This window comes from Cavenderia fasciculata (genome assembly GCF_000203815.1).
Source record: "Cavenderia fasciculata unplaced genomic scaffold Scf_Dfasci-G-b-205a01.r1-3, whole genome shotgun sequence".
In the NCBI taxonomy this organism is placed as follows: Eukaryota; Evosea; class Eumycetozoa; order Acytosteliales; family Cavenderiaceae; genus Cavenderia; species Cavenderia fasciculata.
Window position 1 is genome coordinate 176,131 of NW_004457737.1, and position 20,170 is coordinate 196,300.

Sequence of the window (20,170 nt, forward strand, 5' to 3'; positions counted from 1 at the left end):
GAGGGTTTGTTATTTAGGTAGATCCATTATTGCCCATACATTGGTAAACATTTTACATCATCGTCGTCGTCACCTTTTATGGAGAATAAAAAGTCATACCAACCCTGCACATCTTATCTGCTGCATGCTGTCAAGTATGAGATTGATCCTTATATATATATATACCCTACAAATAATACACACTTTATAAATATAAACTATATTCGTGAACGGGAAATACAAAGTTTGGTGGGTATGATTTCAAAAATATATAAAAAAATCATGTGATCAGATAGATGTATACCACTCAGATGAACTTCCGATCGCCAAAATTTGTCCGTTGAACAATCTGCAAGAAAATTTAAAAAAAATTGGTTTTTTTTGGGTTTCCCTCTCATGACTTTGCATCATCAGCAACAGCACAGCAGCTCTCCCTCTCTACACCCAACAAACCTTAAACATCATCAGTAGCACTTTAAAGAGAGAGAGAGAATCAAACTACTTTTATACGATTTATTATTATAATCAACAATAGTTGCTTGAGAGGTGCTTTTTACAAAAGTACTCGTCAAGCATTGTATAATCAACATCATCATCACGACTCAGATATAGTATCTATCCCTTTTTTTTGATGTAAGTGTCATTTATAGATTGGGACTTCCATGATCCTAATGGAAGTAGTCACCAAAAACACACCCACACATACACCATCAGCAAGCAGGCGGGCAGACAGCACTATAATAACCAAACTTAACCAATCAATCGATCAATCAATCAATCCATCAAATCATCTGATCGATTTAAATCTTTCTTTGCATTGGCACCAACTATGAATCTTTGCAATAGTCATACAACATTTTTCATTATATCATACACCAATCTCTGATCATACACTACTATTACACACACTCAACGGTTGGCGTGGGTGGGTACTAGTGTTTTTGCAACCACGATCGTGTATGGTGTAGTAGAGTAGAGAAACAATCAATGCATTTTTAACGACAAGAAAACAAGACAATAGTTTGTAATAATCCAGAGGAGAAGACTGTTGTTGTTCTTTTTAAACAAACATCTATTAACACATAAATTAAAATCATAAAACTTTTCAGTAGAAGAGAGAGTCTCTTATTTCTTCAAACTTTTTAAAAATATCAGCTCAAACTAAACTACCTATACTATACGGACTTTATTATTAACATACACTTTTATACTATATACAAATAGATATAAACAACTATACAACTACTATTACTATTACTATTACTACAATCAAACATTAGAATCATTATATTACGACTACTACTAATTTGAAACAACATATATGTATAATATTACAAATACAAAGAGATAGAAGGATAGAAGAGTAAACAAAAAAAGAAAACAAAAATGGTTCTTACAAATAAACAAAAAGAGGAATTGTAAGTTAGATAGAGAGAGAGAGAGAGAGAGAGAAGGGTAACGATGATGAATGATGATGATGAATTCAGTTACTTATATTTGTTTTTATTTAATTTAATGTTTGTAGGAATGGAGCAATATTAGATTATTTAGAAACTTCAGGATATAATACAAGTTTGGAAGAATTTAAAAAAGAAACCAATGTAGAGATTGATCCAAAGAAGAAAGGATTATTGGAAAAGAAATGGACGTCTGTCATTAGATTACAAAAAAAGGTGATGGATTTGGAGGCAAAGGTTGTACAGTTGGAAGAGGAATTGAACGCAGGCGGACGAGGAAGTGCCGCACGTCGAGGCAAGGAGGATGCATTGCCTCGTCCACCCGAGAAACACACACTCACAGGACATCGTAATTGTATCAATGCCGTCAGATTCCATCCATCGTTTTCACTGTTGGTGTCGGCATCTGAAGATGCCACCATGAAGGTATGGGACTTTGACAGCGGAGAGTTTGAACGCACAATGAAGGGTCACACCAATGCAGTGCAAGACATTGATTTTGACAAGACGGGTAACGTCATGGCTTCGTGTTCGGCCGACCTTACGATTAAGCTGTGGGATTTTCAGACTTACGACAATACCAAAACACTTCATGGCCACGACCACAATGTCAGTTGTGTCAAGTTTCTCCCAAGTGGCGACCAGTTGGTCAGCTCTTCGCGTGACAAGACCATCAAGGTGTGGGAGGTGGCTACGGGCTACTGTGTCAAGACGATGACCGGCCACGAGGACTGGGTTCGTCGCATCGTCGTCTCTGAGGACGGCACTTGTATAGCTAGTTGTAGTTCGGATCAAACTGCGCGTCTCTGGAATTTGGCCAAGGGCGAGTGTATAATGACTTTTAGAGAACACAGTCATGTCGTCGAATGTGTTGCCTTTTCACCGGCAAACATTGTAGAAATTCCAGGTTCTCTCCTCTCTACTGCAGAGGGAAGAACGAGGGCTAAAGTTGGTGCTGGTGGTACTTCATTTGGTCAATCAGGTTATTTGGCTACAGGTTCAAGAGATAAAACTATAAAGATTTGGGAAATTGCAACTGGTCGTTGTTTACAAACTTATGTAAGAAATAGATAAAACAAAAAGAATAATAGATGATTAATATTTTATTTATTTCTATTTATTTGTATTTATTTCTAGATTGGACATGATAATTGGGTAAGATCAGTTAGATTCCACCCATGCGGAAAGTATTTATTAAGTGTTGGGGATGATAAAACAATCAGAGTTTGGGATATTGCACAGGGAAGATGTATAAAAACTATAAACGATGCTCATAGTCATTTTGTATCATGTTTAGATTTTTGTTCACATAATCCTCATATTGCTACAGGAGGTGTAGATGATGTTATTAAAGTTTGGAAATTAGGTTAATAAATAATTAGATTAAAAAAATAAATTTAAATATTATAAAAATCAAAACAAACAACAAATCAAATACAATCATATATTTTGTGTAATTTAATTTAATTTATTTCAAATCCATTGGTTGATTTGTAGTATTATCAGTATTGTTATTATTAATATTAATATTTTCAATGATTGGTTGTTGAATTGGTTGAATATTTGGATTATTTAAAGTAATAGTTTGTTGTTGTTGTTTTTTATCTTGTCTTGATTGTTTAATGTTTGAATATAATTTATGATACATTAATTCATCCTTTTTAGAAACTGATGGTTTGGTCTTGGTGAGTGCATAGTCAAAATCGGCCATTGAAACGGGTGACATGACATGGTTGGCTGTGGCAGTCGATGTTTTGGGATTGCTTTGAAGAGCATCAAATCCTCTGTCCAAGGCAGACATACCGGCTTCTTTGACAAGGAGCGATAGATCGGCACCTGAAAAGGCCTCACAACGTTGGTCGTGGGCAACAGTCTCGAGATTAATGTCTTGGCCAAGTGGAATCTTGTTGGTGAGCGTACGGAGAATATCGACACGTTCTTGGGGTGTTGGTAGTGGAACGTAGAGGAGTTTGTCGAGACGTCCGGGACGGAGCATAGCCTGATCGATAATATCGGGTCTGTTGGTGGCAGCGACGATAAACACTTCACTACGTTTCTCGAGACCGTCCATTTCGGTGAGCAGTTGGTTGACGACACGCTCGGTGGCTTGGCTACCCTCGGACCCACGCTTGGGTGCAAGAGCATCAAACTCATCGAAAAAGATGACGCATGGTGCCGACGCAGAGGCACGTGAAAACACTTGACGCACAGCACGTTCAGACTCACCGACATACTTGTTGAGTAGTTCCGGTCCCTTGACAGAGATAAAGTTGGCTTGACATTCTGCAGCGACGGCCTTGGCGAGCAAGGTCTTACCACAACCTGGTGGGCCGTACATGAGTACACCGGCAGGTGAGTCAATACCCATCTTTTTGTAGATACCTGGGTATTTGATGGGACGGAGAATAGTCTTGGTCAACTCTTCTCTAATGCCAGTTAGAGCACCAATATCCTCCCAAGTAACGTTGGGAATAGTGGCAAAACCTTCACGTTTGGCAGAGGGTTGTACCTTTTTAGTTGCCTTTTTGAAATCGTCCATTTCAATGTACATGTTTTCCAACTGTTCCTTGCTCAGCGGTGTCTTCATGTCTTTGAGGAAATCAACGACCGACATGCCCGATGTTCCAGCACTGGCAATAGCAGCACCAAGAGCACTGGCGACACCATCTACACCCAAACCGGTACCAGACATTTGGTCAAACACACGGATAATGGAAAAGGTGGCAGCTTCTTGTGCAAGTAGATTGAGATCAGCACCGACATACCCTGGTGTAAGACTAGATATCTCTTCATAGTCAAATCCAGCAGCCAATCTCATCTTTCTAGTGATGACTTGTAGGATACGTGAACGTGCAGCTTGATCAGGTACACCCAATGTAATCTCCTTGTCGAATCTACCACCCATACGTAAAGCAGGATCCAATGATTCAGGTCTACTTGTTGCACCAATTACAACAATATGTCCTTTTTTAACGGGTACTGGTACAGATACATCTCCATTATTCTCATCGAAATCCAAATCATCTTCTTGTTTTGTTGGAGTATTACCTTTTGATTGTAGGGTAAGAGAATCCATACAAGTAAGGAGTTGAGCAACGATACGACGTTCCATTTCCTTTGAGGCATTTTCACGTTTTGGTGCAATTGCATCGATTTCATCGATGAATACTATACATGGTGATTGTTCGACGGCACTAGCAAACAATTGTCTAATCTTTGCTTCAGACTCTCCAGACATACCACTAGTAATTTCTGGGGCACTAATTGAAATGAGTGGTACCTTGAGTTCACCAGCAATACAGTTTGCCAACAATGTCTTTCCACATCCAGGTGGTCCATGCAACAAGATACCCCTTGGAGGTTCAACACCCAAATGAAGATAGATTTCAGGATGTGATAGTGGGAATTCAATTTGTTGTCTAATCTCTTTAATAACATGTTCCAATCCACCAATACAACTAAAATCAACATTTGGTACAACTCCAATTCTATTTAAATCATTATTATTACCATTTGATGATGAAGAAGATGATGATTGTGATATTGATTTTCTTGGTTTCTTTTTACCAAGTCCATTATTATCATTTTGATTATTATTATTATTATTTTGATTGTTATTATTATTTTGTTGATTATTATTTTTGTTATTATTATTATTATTATTGTTGTCTCTATTTCTTTTACCATTTTGATTTTGTGAAGTAGCAGTTGATAAAGGAATGAAATCTTCTTCTTTGTATTGTATGGTTGATGATACTTGTTTATATTTATCTGTTAATCTATTGTTAAGTGAGCTACCAGCAGCAGTGTTACCAGTGGTTGCTGATTTAACAGGAGTACTAGTATCCATTTTATCATCTTGTTGACTATTATTATTATTACTATTACTACTATTATCATCATCTTCAATAAGTACTACTTGTTGATCTTGTTGTTGTTGTTGTTGTTGTTGTTGATCTTGATCACCTTGATCACCACTTTCTACTTGGTCATCATCTTCTGCATCTTCATTATCAGCAGCTCTTGCCAACATTACCTCGACAGCTTTAGAATCAATCAATCAAACAAATATATTAGAGATAATGATCATTCATCACTTTATATTCTATATTCTACATACCTCTTTCAACAATAATTTGAAATGCTTTAGCAGGTTTTCTATTGTATTCACTATACTTTTGCCTAAGAGCATTGGAGATCTCGTCAACATCTACAAACTCTGAATTGTCGAAATCGAGCGCTTCAATTCTTTCAATTAATTTGTTATCTATGTTTTGTGATGGTCTCTTTTTAATAACCATTGTGTGTATTTGTATCTATCTATCTTTGTAATATTAAAATTGAGTTTAGAAAAAAACGACCGACAAACTTTCGTCTTTGTTCGTTTTTTTTTTTTTTTTTTTTTTGATTATAATCAAAGTACATGAAATAATTATTGATGGAATAATATTAATTACGTAATTAAAATTTGAATTAATTTATTTGTTTTCTAATATTTTGGAAAGTGGATTGTTGTTGTTGATTGTTGTTGTTATTATTATTATTTGATTATTGTTGAGAGACTTTTGGTAAACCAGTTTCAAGGTTAATTAAAGATTCAGAATCTGAAAGGATTCTTGGACCTGGACCAACACGGGTGTGGAGGATGTATTTGAGAGAGTTGGGGAAGGTGACTTCGGGAGTGTAGAGGGTGTGCATATTTTTGGGTGGTTGGTAGTCGTTGACCTTGGCAAAGACCTCGTCGGTGCCTCTGTAGTAGTTTTGGACACCTTCGCCGGCTGGGAAGTGCTTCAAAAAGAGGGAGAGCACTTCGGCGACACTCTCTTGTGGGAGGTAGATACAGGCGTTCGGTCCGGCGTCAAAAGTGTAGGCGCAACGAACAGAGCCGGCAAGCTTGTTGTAACGATGGATCAAATTCATAATGTAACGACTAGTGTCGTTGAGGTAGTAGATTGGGGGGTCGGTAGTAGCACAGACCTCGTGGAAGTCGTCCGAATCCTTCATGGTTATATCGCCAAATGTTTGGAAATCATGTTCTTGGATGGCACGCTCGATGGTGACCATACGTTCGGGGACGGTGGTGGCACAACGCTCCTTCATCATGGCCGAGGTTTGAGCCGAACGTTGCATACCGTCGGTCGAGCTGGTCTCCTTCTTCTTGTCGTTGACGACCAACACGATGATGTTCATGTCGGGCCAGTGTGACTCTGGTGCAACCTGCACGGCGATACTGTCGCTGCCGTCTGCCTTGGTACCCATCTCCCATTTGACGAATCCACCAAACATCGAACGACATGCACTACCACTGCCGAGACGAGCAATCGACGACACGTCACCCTCTACACCGTACAACTGTGCCAACACGTATACCAAACAAGCATAACCACTGGCTGAACTAGCCAAACCGGCAGCGGTTGGGAAGTTATTGATCGAGCAAATGTGAACAAAGTGTTTCTTGTCCATCAACTTTGTAGCTCTTGATCTAATTGTCTTTAATACATTTTGATATCTTACACTATTAACATCTTCTTTTCTATAAATACATATGATCAATCGAGTGTTAACACTATATAATATATCTCTCTATATACTACTAATCATCATCTGACTACTACTACAAACTACTATATATATATATCTATCATTACATACTTTCCATTTAACCAAAGAGCATCTTCTTCAAAAGATTCAGATGCAACAGCAGTAGTGGTAGTCTTTAAGTCGTCTTGATGTAAAGTACCAGAGAGTGAAGAGTTGAGAGGAAGGATCAAGTTTTCATCTCTCTTTCCCCAATATTTGATGGTTGCAATATTAACTGGAGCTGTACAAGTTACTGATGCCAACATACTGTTATTATTATTATTACTAGTAACTAACTATTTAGAAAACTATATAGAAATCAAACAACAACAATACTAATAAACTATAAAAAGAAAACTGTTTTTCAGCGTTGAACTCAAAAGGCAGAACAACGATTTTTTTATTTTTTTTGGAGATATAATCTTTAGAGTGGTCTCGAAAAGCAATAATAATAGAGCGAATGACTAGTATTGTCGATACTTTTAGTAACTTTAACAAAGTCACTAAAACATAGTTTGAATAAATGCATTCCGTTCGAGATTGACAGCTGATTTAAACGAACTGTATATTGTTGTACAACACATCATCAATTCGAACTTCAAAATTTTGTATTTTTTTTTTCTTCCTTTGTCGTGATCAATATATATATTTGAGGTGGTACACAACTTTATTAATTAATGTCCGTATAGAACACCAATAACGACGACAACAACAACAACATGCTAAGAATTGGTGTGGTGGGAAGCAGATGTCTTTTGCAACAGACAGTCGTCAGTTCAAACTTGCTATCCGTTCGTAACTCGACTAGTTTATTATCGTCGTTTACACAGCAACCGACCGTTGATGATGATCATCATCATTGCAACTACTACCACTCTTCATCATCATCATCGTCGTCATCGTCGTATTCAGGCAGGTCAAGTCGATCATCGAGTAGACCTCGTAATATCTCAAGACATTTTGATTCATCTTCATCGTCGTTATCAAAGAAGGGAGGGGGAGGAGGAGGAGGAGGGTCTAGAAAGAACTTTTCATTCAAGAATACCACCCCTTTGTCATATCAATCATCTACTACTACTACTACTACTACTGCTGCTGCTGCTGCTCACTCATCGATCGATACCAATCATGTAGATGAACAGGAAGGGAGACGTAACTATCCCAGTGATCCCTATAGAAAGCGAGCCAAAAAAGGGAGAAGAGAAAGAGCTATAGCTAGAAAAGAACGACAAGCCGAGCAAGAGGTACATACCTCATACTCATCACCATCATTGAACTTTGACACTGGTTCGACAACAAAAGAAACTACAATGACAACAAACCCAACCCCAGTCTTGGAATCTATTCCTCAACAAGATCTCTCCCCACCATCATCATCATCATCATCATCCTCATCATTGAACCTTGACATTGATTCGAACCGTTCGACAACAAAAGAACCTTCAACAACAGATACCAATCAAGAACAACAAGAGGAGGAAGAGGAAGAAGAAGGTCAACATAATGATCCCCATGGAAAGCGAGCCAGAAGAGGAAAACGAGCAGAAATTAAAGAAAGAAGAAGACAAAGGAGAGCGCAACGCCATGAGGAGGTACAAACCTCATCCCCATCCTCATCGTTGAACCCCGACACTGATTTGAACCAGTCAACAATAGAAACTACAACAACAACAAACTCAACCTCAGTCTTGGAATCTATTCCTCAACAAGATCTCTCCCCACCATCATTATCATCCTCTTTAAAAGTTGAAGAGTCTACTCCATCAAGTGTTATATCAATGGCAATAGCCAACAAAACACTTCTTATAAAGATCCCTCGAAGACATAGAACAACTGGTGTTGAATCAAACAAAAATATTATTTCGGACCCACCCATTCCTCCAATCCAACAACAATTTGTTCTTCCAGACTTATTTAATAATAATAATAATAATAATAATCATAATAATAGCAGTGATAATAATAATAATAATGATAATAATAATATTCAAATCAACAAATCAGAGCAACAAAAAGATAATATTAACATTGAAAACAACAACAAAACTGATAGTATTGATAATACAGATAGCATTCTCAAAAAAGAAAATGATGATCAAGTAATAGATGGTGATCATGATTCAAAGGAAAATGACAACCCTATCAATCATATTGAATTACCACGTTCATCATCTTTTGTCCCTACAAACAAACCCTCTATGCACCCAAGGGATGCATCAAATATAAGACTAGAGTTGTTGATTGGACAACTCAAACATAACGTTGACAGTCTTAGGGCTGAATCCAAAGGGATCTTCAACTATAAAGGAGAGATTGCACAGAGCGTCACATTGATGAAGTCTATTATTGGCCAATTAAATGAAAACAAGTCACAACAAGCCTTTGATATGTTGTTGGTCAATCAAAAATCCATTTTACAGCGACAAGATACAATTCAAAAGAAATTGGATAGTTTTGAGTCTTTCATCTATCTTCAATCACCACAACAACAACAACCAACAATAACACCAACAATAACGCCAACAATAACACCACCAATAACAACAATAGATACAATAGAAAATGTAAAAGAACAAATGAAATTCCCATACGAACTAGCATACCAACTTGCAATCAAAATTCAAGTAGAAATGAAAGATGGAGTCATTGATATTAAAAAACTGCTTGAATTGGGAGAGTTTATGTCTGTATCAATGGGCTACTGGGTAAGAGTCCAAAAGCAATTAGAGAGAGAGAAAGAAGTAACAGAATTAATCAGATGGTCGTCAAACAAGTGCCTCGAGAGCCTCATTGCTCTTATATCGACTTTTGGAAAGGACAGGTTCCTTCAACACATCCCACAACTTGAAAAGATGAAATATTTTGTCTCCAAAGATGATAGCGCCTACGTTTCTCTCAACTATGATGAAGCCAGAGGTCTATCAAAATCCATTCCTTTTGCGCGCAGCCTTTACAAGATGATTCATATCCATAAACGCCATTTTGAATCTACTGGAACAACAGCAACAAACAAATTACCACCAATAACTATTATTGAACCAACAACAACAACAACACCAACAACATCAACAACATCAACAACAACAACTAATATAACAACACCACCAACAACTACTGAAACAATCGCAGTCGAAGATGCAAATGAAGTAACATCCGCATCAGTTATCAAGCCACTACCAACAGCCATTGCAGTAGATTTATTGGGAACCAATCTATTTGAACTTTTAGCCGATAGAGATGATGTTGCACTTTCACAAGATGAATTTGAAATGGTGCAGTTGGCTTTGGGATGTCTTATAGTAATAGAAGGCTCATTTCCATCGGAACAACAAGCATATGCCAATTGTGTAGTAGATTTGGTGGAAAAATCTGGCAGATTCCCAAATCAAACCAAGCTCGTCAAAACCGAGGGAGAAACGGCCAAGGTCGATACCGTTTATTTGAAATGGAATTCGTTACAACCATCATTTATCAAATCAACCAGTCGCATTCGAAAACTCTTACAAGCAAACAACGCAGAATTCAAGGAACGATCATTTTTTGCTGCAAAGTTGTATGGCTTTGAAAGAGTAATGAGAGATGCTCTTCGATTCATCAAAAAGAAACAATGTCCACCATCTACTTTGGAACCATTCATTCAAGCCGCTATAAATACCAAGTATATCGTATCACTCATGCAAACCCAAGTACCCTTTTCTGATTTGGCTTGCTATTACAACAAAACGTTCTTTCTTGGTAAAAAAGCAATCCTTGCCCTCGAAGGTTTGCCCACCGGCGTCCGAGACCGTTTGGCTGAAATTTCATCATACAGCAGCTTCAGAGGTACAAGCTTTGGGTTTTCTCCCACTTTTTTTGATGCATTAAATGAAATCAGATCGATCGACCATACCTTGCCTCTAAAAACCATCCTTGGCAACCCAATTCAACAAAAGCATGGACTCTTTATAAAAGCATATGATTTATATCCAAAGGAATTGCTTGCAGAACTTGGAAACCAAAAGGAATCTTCATTACCTCAAGAATCATATCCCCATCAACAACATCAACAACAAAAACAACAACCTCAACAACAACAACAACCTCAACAACAACAAGAAATACAACCTTCTACTCAACAACAACAAAATGAATTAGAACCATTTGAACCAAATTCATATGATGAACGTGGTTTTCATCATCGAACAATTCAAAGAGAATTTTTTAGATTATCAAAGACTCAACCTATCTATCGATCCATTTCCCGTCTTGACAAGATCGTTTATGATCAAAAAAAGGGATTTTTCATTCCAACAGGTCACAAGCTACGAGCTCCATTCAGCGATATCTTTGGAGCCGTATATAAAGTTCCATTTGAAAGATCACAATCAAGAGAAACTGAAGAACAACAAGAAGAAGAAAACGAGGAGAAACCAACATCTAAATATTCATCAAACAAAAAAGAAAAAGAAACTTCTCAGCTTAAATTCATTTCTATACTTGGTTCAGTAGTGGCTGCTTTATCATTTGGTTTCTATCATGATGAAATTTTAAAGATTGTATTCAAATAAAATTTATTATCCACGTATTATATTATATTAAATTAAATTATAATTATTTCTTTAATTTATATTTCTTTAATTAACTTTCCTTTTAAATTATATGATGAGAGATCAATTTCAAGACAATTTTTTAAATTGAAAATAATCATATCATTATTTTGTTGAAGGACGGTTGAAGCCAATGACATGTATTTGATGGATGGTATGTAGTTTTTGATGAGGTCAACGATATAGTTAGGGTTGGTCAGAGACCTTCTAAAGTATAGTCTTTCCACCGATGAACTATTGGTAATTGCTGTCAATAAAGAGTCGATACCTTGATCAAAAGATGTTGTAAAGGAAACTGCATAAAAATCAATTACTCGAAGTGATTGACTGGCTTGAATAAATAAAATAAGCGGTGTGAGAATACATTCGAGTGGATCGGCAATAATAGTATGGAGGTTTGGTAATGGACCGCTTGACTTGAAAATACAATCTATTTGATCCGATAAATCAATGTATCTTTTAACTTCGAGTTTTAGAATCTCTAGTGATGCTGGAACCAATGGTTTTCCTGTGATTGAGAATGGTGTTTGTTCTTGGAGTGAAAGGTGTAGTCGTTTGATGGTAGACGATGGTGATGATAAAAAGTCAATCGATTGTTGGGTAGAGATACCTCTTTGGGAGATTGATGATATTGTTGTAGAGTTGGCTTGTACATGTTCAATGTATTCTCTGGTACATTGACTAGGATCCCAAATATAGAGGTGTTGAATAGACTTTGGTAATAGGTGGAATGGGAGAGGTTGAACATGAGAGATATACGGTGGTTTGTATTGTTGACTACCCCATCGTAGTTTGGTAATATTGCGAGGTATACTTGAAAACAACTTGACCATGTCTGCATCTTTGAGATCTTGACATTCAGTAACATCGATAGTAAGAGACAAGAGATTATGACAACTCTTTAATACACGACATATCTCTTTACATGGAGTCATTGCGAAATCTAGATACACCTTTGTCAAACCATGATACAATTCGAGTGGCACCGAATAGATATCATTAAATTTAGACATTTCTTTGAGAGACTGTGTGATCGTTTGACTTGAATTAAAGATATCTAACCACTCTGATGTCTCTTCTTTATCAATAGATAGAAGAGAAATTCTATTGACGATATGTTCTTTAAACCATTCGAGATGAGTATCTGCATATTCTTTGTTTCTCTTGGTGCGACCACTTGTTGGGTAAAAGATGGATACATTCACTGTATGACTGAGTCCCGACAATAGACTGAGAGGGTTCTCAGAGTGTAGTCGGTAGTCTTGGAGATAGTAAATATCCATGTTGACGTACCAACATATACTAGACGATGCTTTAGTTGCTTGTCTCCAAGCTCTCGATACACCAGCCACATCAAACAAATCACTTGGTTTGATTTGTTTATGATCTTGATTCTTTTTATAATTACATAGTACATAAATAATCTCTGATTGTATTACCCATGGTAGATTAGGTAAATTTAATAATGAATCAGTCATTACGGTTAGCAGTAAATAAAAAAATAATGTCACTGAAAGTTTCAAAAAGAAAAAAAGAAAAAATACTAGGTTTTAAAAAAGATTCAACAATGATATATATTATTAATGGGGAATCGTAATATTACAATAATATTTTTGATTATTAGTATTACTTTGTTTTTTTTTTTATTATTATTATTACAAAAATATATTTTTTAAATAAATAAATATGGATAGATGGATCGATGGTTGATCACCCTTGCATTTTGATTATAATTAATCAAATTCAAATTCATCATCATCGTCATCATCCAAATCTTCGATATCTGTTTGATTCATTGAAGCAAATCTCTTTTGTAAAGATATGAACAATAGATCTGCTACACCTGCAATAGTTGGTTCTCTTTGGATTGTTTGATGAACAACTGCTTTTAATCCACTACAAAATAATTAAATAAATAAATAAATTTCTATTCTTTTTTCTTTTTCTTTTTTTTTCATTTTCTTTTTCTTAATTCTTACGTTCTAACATCTCTTATTTCAGTTTCAGATGTTTTACCATTACCATTAAGTGGTTTTGGTTTATCAATCTTGTAAGTTGGCATGGGAGGTGGTTTTGGTTTCTTGAGTTCTTCAATTTCATAAAGGTAGTTGGCTTCTTTTTGTTTGAATTGAATTTCTTGTTGTAGCTTGGCTTGTTCCAATTCTTCAAGTTGTTTCTTTTGACGTGCTACATTGGATCTTTCAGCTTCGAGTTCTGCGAGTGTGTTGGTAAGATCGTTTTGGACGGCTCTGTGACGTCTCTCTTCTTCACGTAATTGTGTGGTGGTAGTATCGATAGTTTGTCGTTGCTTGAGTTCGACGGCTCTTAGTTGCTCCAATTGTCCTGTTTTTTGTTCAATCTCTAGTGCACGTTGAGCTGCCAGCAACTCTGCATCGCTGTATCGTTGTTCCAACAACTTGACCTTTTTCTCGAGTGCATCAATCTTTTTAGGATAAACAGTCTTGATAATAACATCACGTTCCTTGATTTCCATACTCATTCTTTCAATTGTCAGTCTTAGTTTTTCCATCTCTTCAGAGTTTTCTTGACTCATATGAGTCTCGATGTGTTCGAAATGTAATGTATCGGGACTGACAGCACTACTTATAACATCGGCCGACGTCAAACTTGAATTATAAATATCATTTAATCTCTTTTCCTCTTCTTGTCTTTGTTGATCGATATCACCAAGACGTGTTTCATAGTAGTGTCGCATCTCTGTCTTTTCACGTTCCTTTTGTTCTGATTGTTGTCTATGACTTGTCATCAACGACGATATCTTTGATTCATAATAATCTCTAGACTCTGTCATTTCCAATTGTTTTTGTTCCATTTCCTCGAGATGACTTTCTTCCTGCTCCTTGATAGCAATTTCCAATCGTTTGTTTTCCTGTCGTTGTTGTTCGAGTGCATGATTGAGTCGCAACGATGTTTCTTGGTGTTCTGATTTCTCTTTAAACAACGTCTTTTCAAATTCATCAGCATCTTGACGCATCTTTTCACCCAATCGATCCAATGTCTCTGTCAAAGTATTACGTTCATCTGTAAGATAACTAATCTCACGATTATACTTTTCCTTTTCACGCATAAACGTCTCTTTGAATTTAGTGAGTTGTTCAACAATCGTTGACATGACTGCATTGTGACTGACCTCCATTTGGTTGATTTGACTTGTCAACTGTGACTCTTTTTCCCTTGCATCCGATGATATTTGTTTAATATTTGATACCATCTCTTCATTTAATATCATTGATTCAAATAACTTATTCTCTAAATCTACTATTACTGCTTTTTGTTGTTTTGGATTAATATTTCCTACCTAATTAAAATAAACAAGGATTGGTTAGTTGGGAGACAACAAACATATTATATATATATATATATATATATATATATATTTTGTATTATTATTAGCATACTTGGAAAACACCATGAGATGGAATATATTTGTTACGAATGGAATAGGGAGGAATAAATTCATTAAATACAATTGATAATTCCATTGTCGATATTTTACTACCCAAACCATAATGACTTAGAGTAGCATCTAAATTTAAAACCAATGGGAACTCTTCATTTGTAATTAATGAAAATCTTTCTGGTTCTTCAACTTTATATTTGTTACATATTTTTTCTAGTATCTAAAAATATATATATATAATTGATTGTTAGTATAGTATAGTAGTTTATATATGATGATTAATATTTATGGTTTGCATACATTAAATATTGAAAGATTAGAATCAACTTTAATTCTTTTCTTTTTTAAACCACCAAATTGAGTTAGAGGAGGTAGAGTAAAATCTACTACAAAATCACCGGTTGCTAGTGACGGAGAATCAGTTTCAATTTGATCTAGGTATCTTTGTTTTGGTACTAGATTGAGTTCCCATGATTTAAAGAATGTTCCAAATCCATAGGTTGAAAGTAATATATCGTCATTCATTATACATCCCATGATCGTTGATAACCAGAACCGTCTTGGTTCTTTTATCTGTTGTCTACGGCAAATTAGATTGACTGTTTGTGCAACCGTCAATTTCTTTGCAATCTTGTAACTACGTTTCCTAACTTCACCAAATTCTGATTTCATATCTGTTGGGAAATTTACTGATAATACATGTCCTCCTTCTCCAGAATTGTTTCCACCGCCACCACCATTTAAATGAGCAGCAGCTGATGATAATGACATTGTAGAACTGCCAGATTGTATACCACCACCACCACCAACATTCATATTATCCAAGTTGTATTGACAAAAGACGGGGAAGATATCTGGATGACCTCCCCAAATATCAGTCTCTGTCAACTTTTGTTCTGCCAATAATTGGTATATTTCATTTGGTCCTCCAACCTTTTTTTGGTGTACTAATGCATTGGATGACCTTGATGTACTTGCTCCGATAGTAGCTACTCCTTTTAGTGATGGTGATGATGCTGTATGTTGATGTTGACTACTTGCTATAATATTTGGTGATGATTTTGATGGTTGTACACTTGATACTGGTACTGATTTATGTTGACTCATTGTTGTTGTTTGTTGACTATCACTGACGTCGACATTGACCAATTCCAATGTAGATATAGTTGCAACGGATGAAGATGATGATGATGTTGGTGATGATGCTAATTCTGTTGTCGATGAGACTACTGCAGCTGCAGCAACTGCAGTCTGCGTTGTATTGTTATCTTGTTCTTGTTCTTGTGGTTGATCTGGGTTGTTGTTATGTGAAAGAATAGGAGATGGTGGAGGACTCGGTAGTTTTATTCTATTGGCTCCTATTCTCATTTCAAATCTATTTGTATATTCTTCTTTTTCTTCTCTATATATATGACTACTATGAAACAAATGATGAAAGGGAATGAATGAATGTGTGGAATGTGCGGGATGTGGTGTTGTGTTTTGATATTTTAAAATATCTATCTTTATTGAAAGGTGAAATACAATAAAGTGATGATATTAGATTATATATATATAAATTATATATTATTATTATTATTATTATTTGATGTATATGGTGATCGATAGCTAGCTAACTAACTAACTATCTGTTCTTATTAAGATTTGTAAAAATACTTTATGCCCAACTTTTACAAAAGGACAAAACGCATCCGATCATGAGCACCATAACCGCTTTTTCAACAAAAAAAAAAAAAAAAACACAATCCATTTTCAGACAAGGGTCTCTTCTCTCCTTTGCACGTGACCAAACATGAGTAGGTATTACTTTACTTTTTCCAACCATACGATAGACTAGAAAGGTCAGGTGGATTTATTTATATTTATTATTATTATTATTATTTTCTTTTGATTTTTAAATTACAACAATTTTTTGGTTTAAATGGGTGGTTTGATTGATTGATGGATGGATGGATGGTGATTATTATTATATTATATTTGTGTCAAAATGTATGATGAATGATGATAAAGGTTGATTTTTAAATTAATTAATTGGATGGTTTTTTCTTTAATACACTACGGAAATCAACTTGTTCAGTTGGTTGTTCAGCAGCTGGTTTTTGTGGTGATTGTGAAGGAGAGGCTCCAGCTTGTTTCTTTAATTTGACGGCACCCAAATCAAATCCAGCTGGCATCATGGCTACACCACCATATTTATTGGCAACAGGTGGATGACCACCAGTTGGATTGAGGCCTGGTAATGGCATACCCATACCTGGTAATCTAACTGGTGATGATGATGATGATGATGTGGTAGAGGTCGATGTGGATGTTGCCGATTCGTCATCATCATTTCCAGCCTTGGAGTAACTGACTACTTCCTTGACAGCTGGATGTTGTGATAATCTCTTTAATGGTTTCTTTCTTCCCTTTTTGTTTGGTCTTTCAAGTGTAAGATGTACCAATCTCTTGTGATCTCTTTGGTCGTCATCCCCCTCTTGTTCTCTATTACGTTTTTCAATTGTCTTTTTCTTTTCTGCTGAATCCTCTGCTGATTGTTTCTTCTTTTCTGCTTCATCTGCCAATCTCTTCTTCTTCTCAGCTTCATCAGCTAATCTCTTCTTTTCTTGTTCGTCTGCCAATCTCTTCTTTTCAGCTTCATCGGCCAATCTCTTTCTTTCAGATTCTTCAGCTGCCAAACGTGTCTTTTCTTGCTCGTCTGCCAATCTCTTCTTCTCAGCTTCATCGGCCAATCTCTTTCTCTCGGCTTCCTCTTCTGCCAATCTCTTCTTTTCAGCTTCATCTGCCAATCTCTTTTTCTCGGCTTCATCAGCCAATCTCTTTCTTTCGGCTTCTTCAGCTTCAAGTCTTTGTCTCTCTGATTCCTCTGCCAATCTCTTTCTCTCGGCTTCTTCAGCTGCCAAACGAGTCTTTTCAGCTTCATCAGCCAATCTCTTTCTTTCGGCCTCTTCAGCTTCAAGTCTTTTCTTTTCTTGTTCATCGGCTAAACGCTTCTTTTCAGCTTCCTCTGCCAATCTCTTTCTTTCAGTTTCTTCAGCAGCCAAACGTACCTTTTCTTGTTCGTCTGCCAAACGTTTCTTCTCAGCTTCTTCTGCCAATCTCTTTCTTTCAGCTTCTTTTTGTCTCTCTGATTCATCAGCCAATCTCTTTCTCTCGGCTTCTTCAGCAGCCAAACGTGCCTTTTCCTGTTCATCGGCCAGTCTCTTTTTCTCAGCTTCATCGGCCAATCTCTTCTTTTCTTGCTCGTCTGCCAATCTCTTCTTCTCAGCTTCATCGGCCAATCTCTTCTTTTCTGTTCATCTGCCAATTTCTTCTTTTCTTGTTCATCAACCAATCTCTTTTTCTCAGCTTCATCGGCCAATCTCTTCTTTTCCTGTTCATCTGCCAATTTCTTCTTTTTCTTGTTCATCAGCCAATCTCTTCTTCTCGGCTTCATCAGCCAATCTCTTCTCAGCCTCATCAGCCAATTTCTTCTTTTCCTGTTCATCTGCCAATTTCTTCTTTTCATCGGCCAGTCTCTTTTTCTCAGCTTCATCTGCCAATCTCTTCTTTTCTTGCTCATCGGCCAATCTCTTCTTTTCTTGTTCGGCAACCAATCTCTTTCTTTCTACCTCTTCAGCATTACGCTTCTTTTCTTCTTCCTCTGCCAATTTCTTTTGTTCTTCAATTTGAATGGCATTATTATCAGTAGATGAAGTAGAAGTTAAATCAGGAGCTCTCTTTGAAGATGAACCAATTTCAAATAATTCACCTATACAATTAATTTCAAGAATTGGAATGGTTAGTTTTTTGATGTTATTATTATTATTATTGTAATGCAAAATAAAGTAATTAAATTAGATTAATAGTAATAAATATAACCAACCTACCATCAGCATATTTTACAGTAGAGTCATTGATTCTAATGAGTTGTTGACCGGCAGGAGTAATGTACAGAGTATTCAATGGTAAATCTTCCAAAGACAATAAAACCATTCCACTTAATTGTTGTTGACCTTCTTGATTCAATGATGTTGATGATGTTGATGTAGGTGGATAAGACAATGGTATTGGATCTTTTGATAATTCCGATGGATTTGAAAGTAGTCTCTTTTCAGTCTCTATAGCTTTGGTATCTCCTATGACAACTTTTTCTGAAAAGTAATAGGAAGATGTTTTGTTATTATTGTTACTACTATTTTGAATAATAGTAGGTTGTTGTTGAACACTATTATTTAATATTTCTATATTCAATTGATTATTACCATTATTGTCTTGTGACTGTTGTAATTGTTGTTTTTGAACAACAGATCCATTGCCATTGTTATTGTTATTATTATTATTGTTACTGTTATTGCTATTGTTACCAATTGGTGATGCACCAAACAACGATAGAATAAAGTTGATAATTATGTAAAACATCTTAAAGATCTTCTTTCTTTTTTGTTTAATTGTACGTTCTACTTGTTCTTCTTTTTAAATATCTATCTATTATAAATAAAATAAAAATAAAGAATATATGAGATATATCTCTCTCTATTTCTTTCTCTCTAAACTAAAACTAAAATGATGATTACGAGGGAGGAGATAAAAAGTAGGAGTAGTAGGGGTGACGTGAGAAAGTAGATAGACTTGAGTAACAATAAATTCAAATAATTTTAAAAAAAAAAGAAAATTAATTTACAATGGCAGACAACAAGCAATTTCATTGAAAAACTTTAAATAGAGGGGAAGATCGAGATCTTTCCATTTCATTTTTTTTAAAGTAATTTACTTTAAAGAAAAAAGGTTTAAGTATTTTTAATTAGTATTATTATTGATCCGATCAATATTATATTATAGTTTTCTTTTTTAAATATTATTATTTCAATGCAATCGACAAGCTCTTGAGTTTGTGGGGGGGAAGATCGAGATGGTGCTAGTTTTGTCGGTCTGATCAAAAGTCACGTGTGGGAGTTGCGATTGGGTTAGGTTTCACCCGTTGACTATTGATTGGCTTCATTCGTTCATTCATGCCACATTATATTGATGGGTGGGTTTGGTTGGTATTATGCTATGTGCCAATCGATTGTGTTTGGAATCACACGTGGGTGTCGATGATGAACCGATGAAATGGATTTGTGTTTATAAAAGATACTTTGAAACTTTATAAGTTCATTCATTCATTC

General features: G+C 35.9%; 6 protein-coding genes across 6 annotated transcripts; 2 read left to right on the forward strand and 4 right to left on the reverse strand.

Moving 5' to 3' along the window:
- Nucleotides 1-1,365: 1,365 nt before the first annotated feature.
- On the forward strand, nucleotides 1,366-2,807 carry lis1 (putative dynein regulator; the record flags this gene model as incomplete). The annotated part of the gene is made up of 3 exons (XM_004362326.1): nucleotides 1,366-1,397; nucleotides 1,505-2,495; nucleotides 2,574-2,807. 3 exons carry the CDS (start codon nucleotides 1,366-1,368, stop codon nucleotides 2,805-2,807), a joined length of 1,257 nt encoding a protein of 418 aa, XP_004362383.1.
- Nucleotides 2,808-2,904: 97 nt separating this feature from the next.
- nvl (AAA ATPase domain-containing protein) lies at nucleotides 2,905-5,737 on the reverse strand (the record flags this gene model as incomplete). Its single annotated transcript, XM_004362327.1, has 2 exons — nucleotides 2,905-5,480; nucleotides 5,557-5,737. The coding sequence occupies 2 exons, from the start codon at nucleotides 5,735-5,737 to the stop codon at nucleotides 2,905-2,907; spliced, it is 2,757 nt and encodes a 918-aa protein (XP_004362384.1).
- A 247-nt stretch (nucleotides 5,738-5,984) lies between these two features.
- Nucleotides 5,985-7,545, reverse strand: mvd (diphosphomevalonate decarboxylase; the record flags this gene model as incomplete). Its single annotated transcript, XM_004362328.1, has 3 exons — nucleotides 5,985-6,969; nucleotides 7,089-7,312; nucleotides 7,507-7,545. The coding sequence occupies 3 exons, from the start codon at nucleotides 7,543-7,545 to the stop codon at nucleotides 5,985-5,987; spliced, it is 1,248 nt and encodes a 415-aa protein (XP_004362385.1).
- A 190-nt stretch (nucleotides 7,546-7,735) lies between these two features.
- DFA_02778 (uncharacterized protein) lies at nucleotides 7,736-11,563 on the forward strand (the record flags this gene model as incomplete). The annotated part of the gene is made up of 1 exon (XM_004362329.1): nucleotides 7,736-11,563. One exon carries the CDS (start codon nucleotides 7,736-7,738, stop codon nucleotides 11,561-11,563), a length of 3,828 nt encoding a protein of 1,275 aa, XP_004362386.1.
- Nucleotides 11,564-11,619: 56 nt separating this feature from the next.
- On the reverse strand, nucleotides 11,620-13,080 carry DFA_02779 (uncharacterized protein; the record flags this gene model as incomplete). Its single annotated transcript, XM_004362330.1, has 2 exons — nucleotides 11,620-11,933; nucleotides 11,967-13,080. The coding sequence occupies 2 exons, from the start codon at nucleotides 13,078-13,080 to the stop codon at nucleotides 11,620-11,622; spliced, it is 1,428 nt and encodes a 475-aa protein (XP_004362387.1).
- A 255-nt stretch (nucleotides 13,081-13,335) lies between these two features.
- DFA_02780 (uncharacterized protein) lies at nucleotides 13,336-20,164 on the reverse strand (the record flags this gene model as incomplete). Its single annotated transcript, XM_004362331.1, has 9 exons — nucleotides 13,336-13,498; nucleotides 13,582-14,921; nucleotides 15,022-15,243; nucleotides 15,324-16,425; nucleotides 16,831-16,856; nucleotides 17,078-18,315; nucleotides 18,409-18,774; nucleotides 18,893-19,474; nucleotides 20,140-20,164. The coding sequence occupies 9 exons, from the start codon at nucleotides 20,162-20,164 to the stop codon at nucleotides 13,336-13,338; spliced, it is 5,064 nt and encodes a 1,687-aa protein (XP_004362388.1).
- Nucleotides 20,165-20,170: the final 6 nt, after the last annotated feature.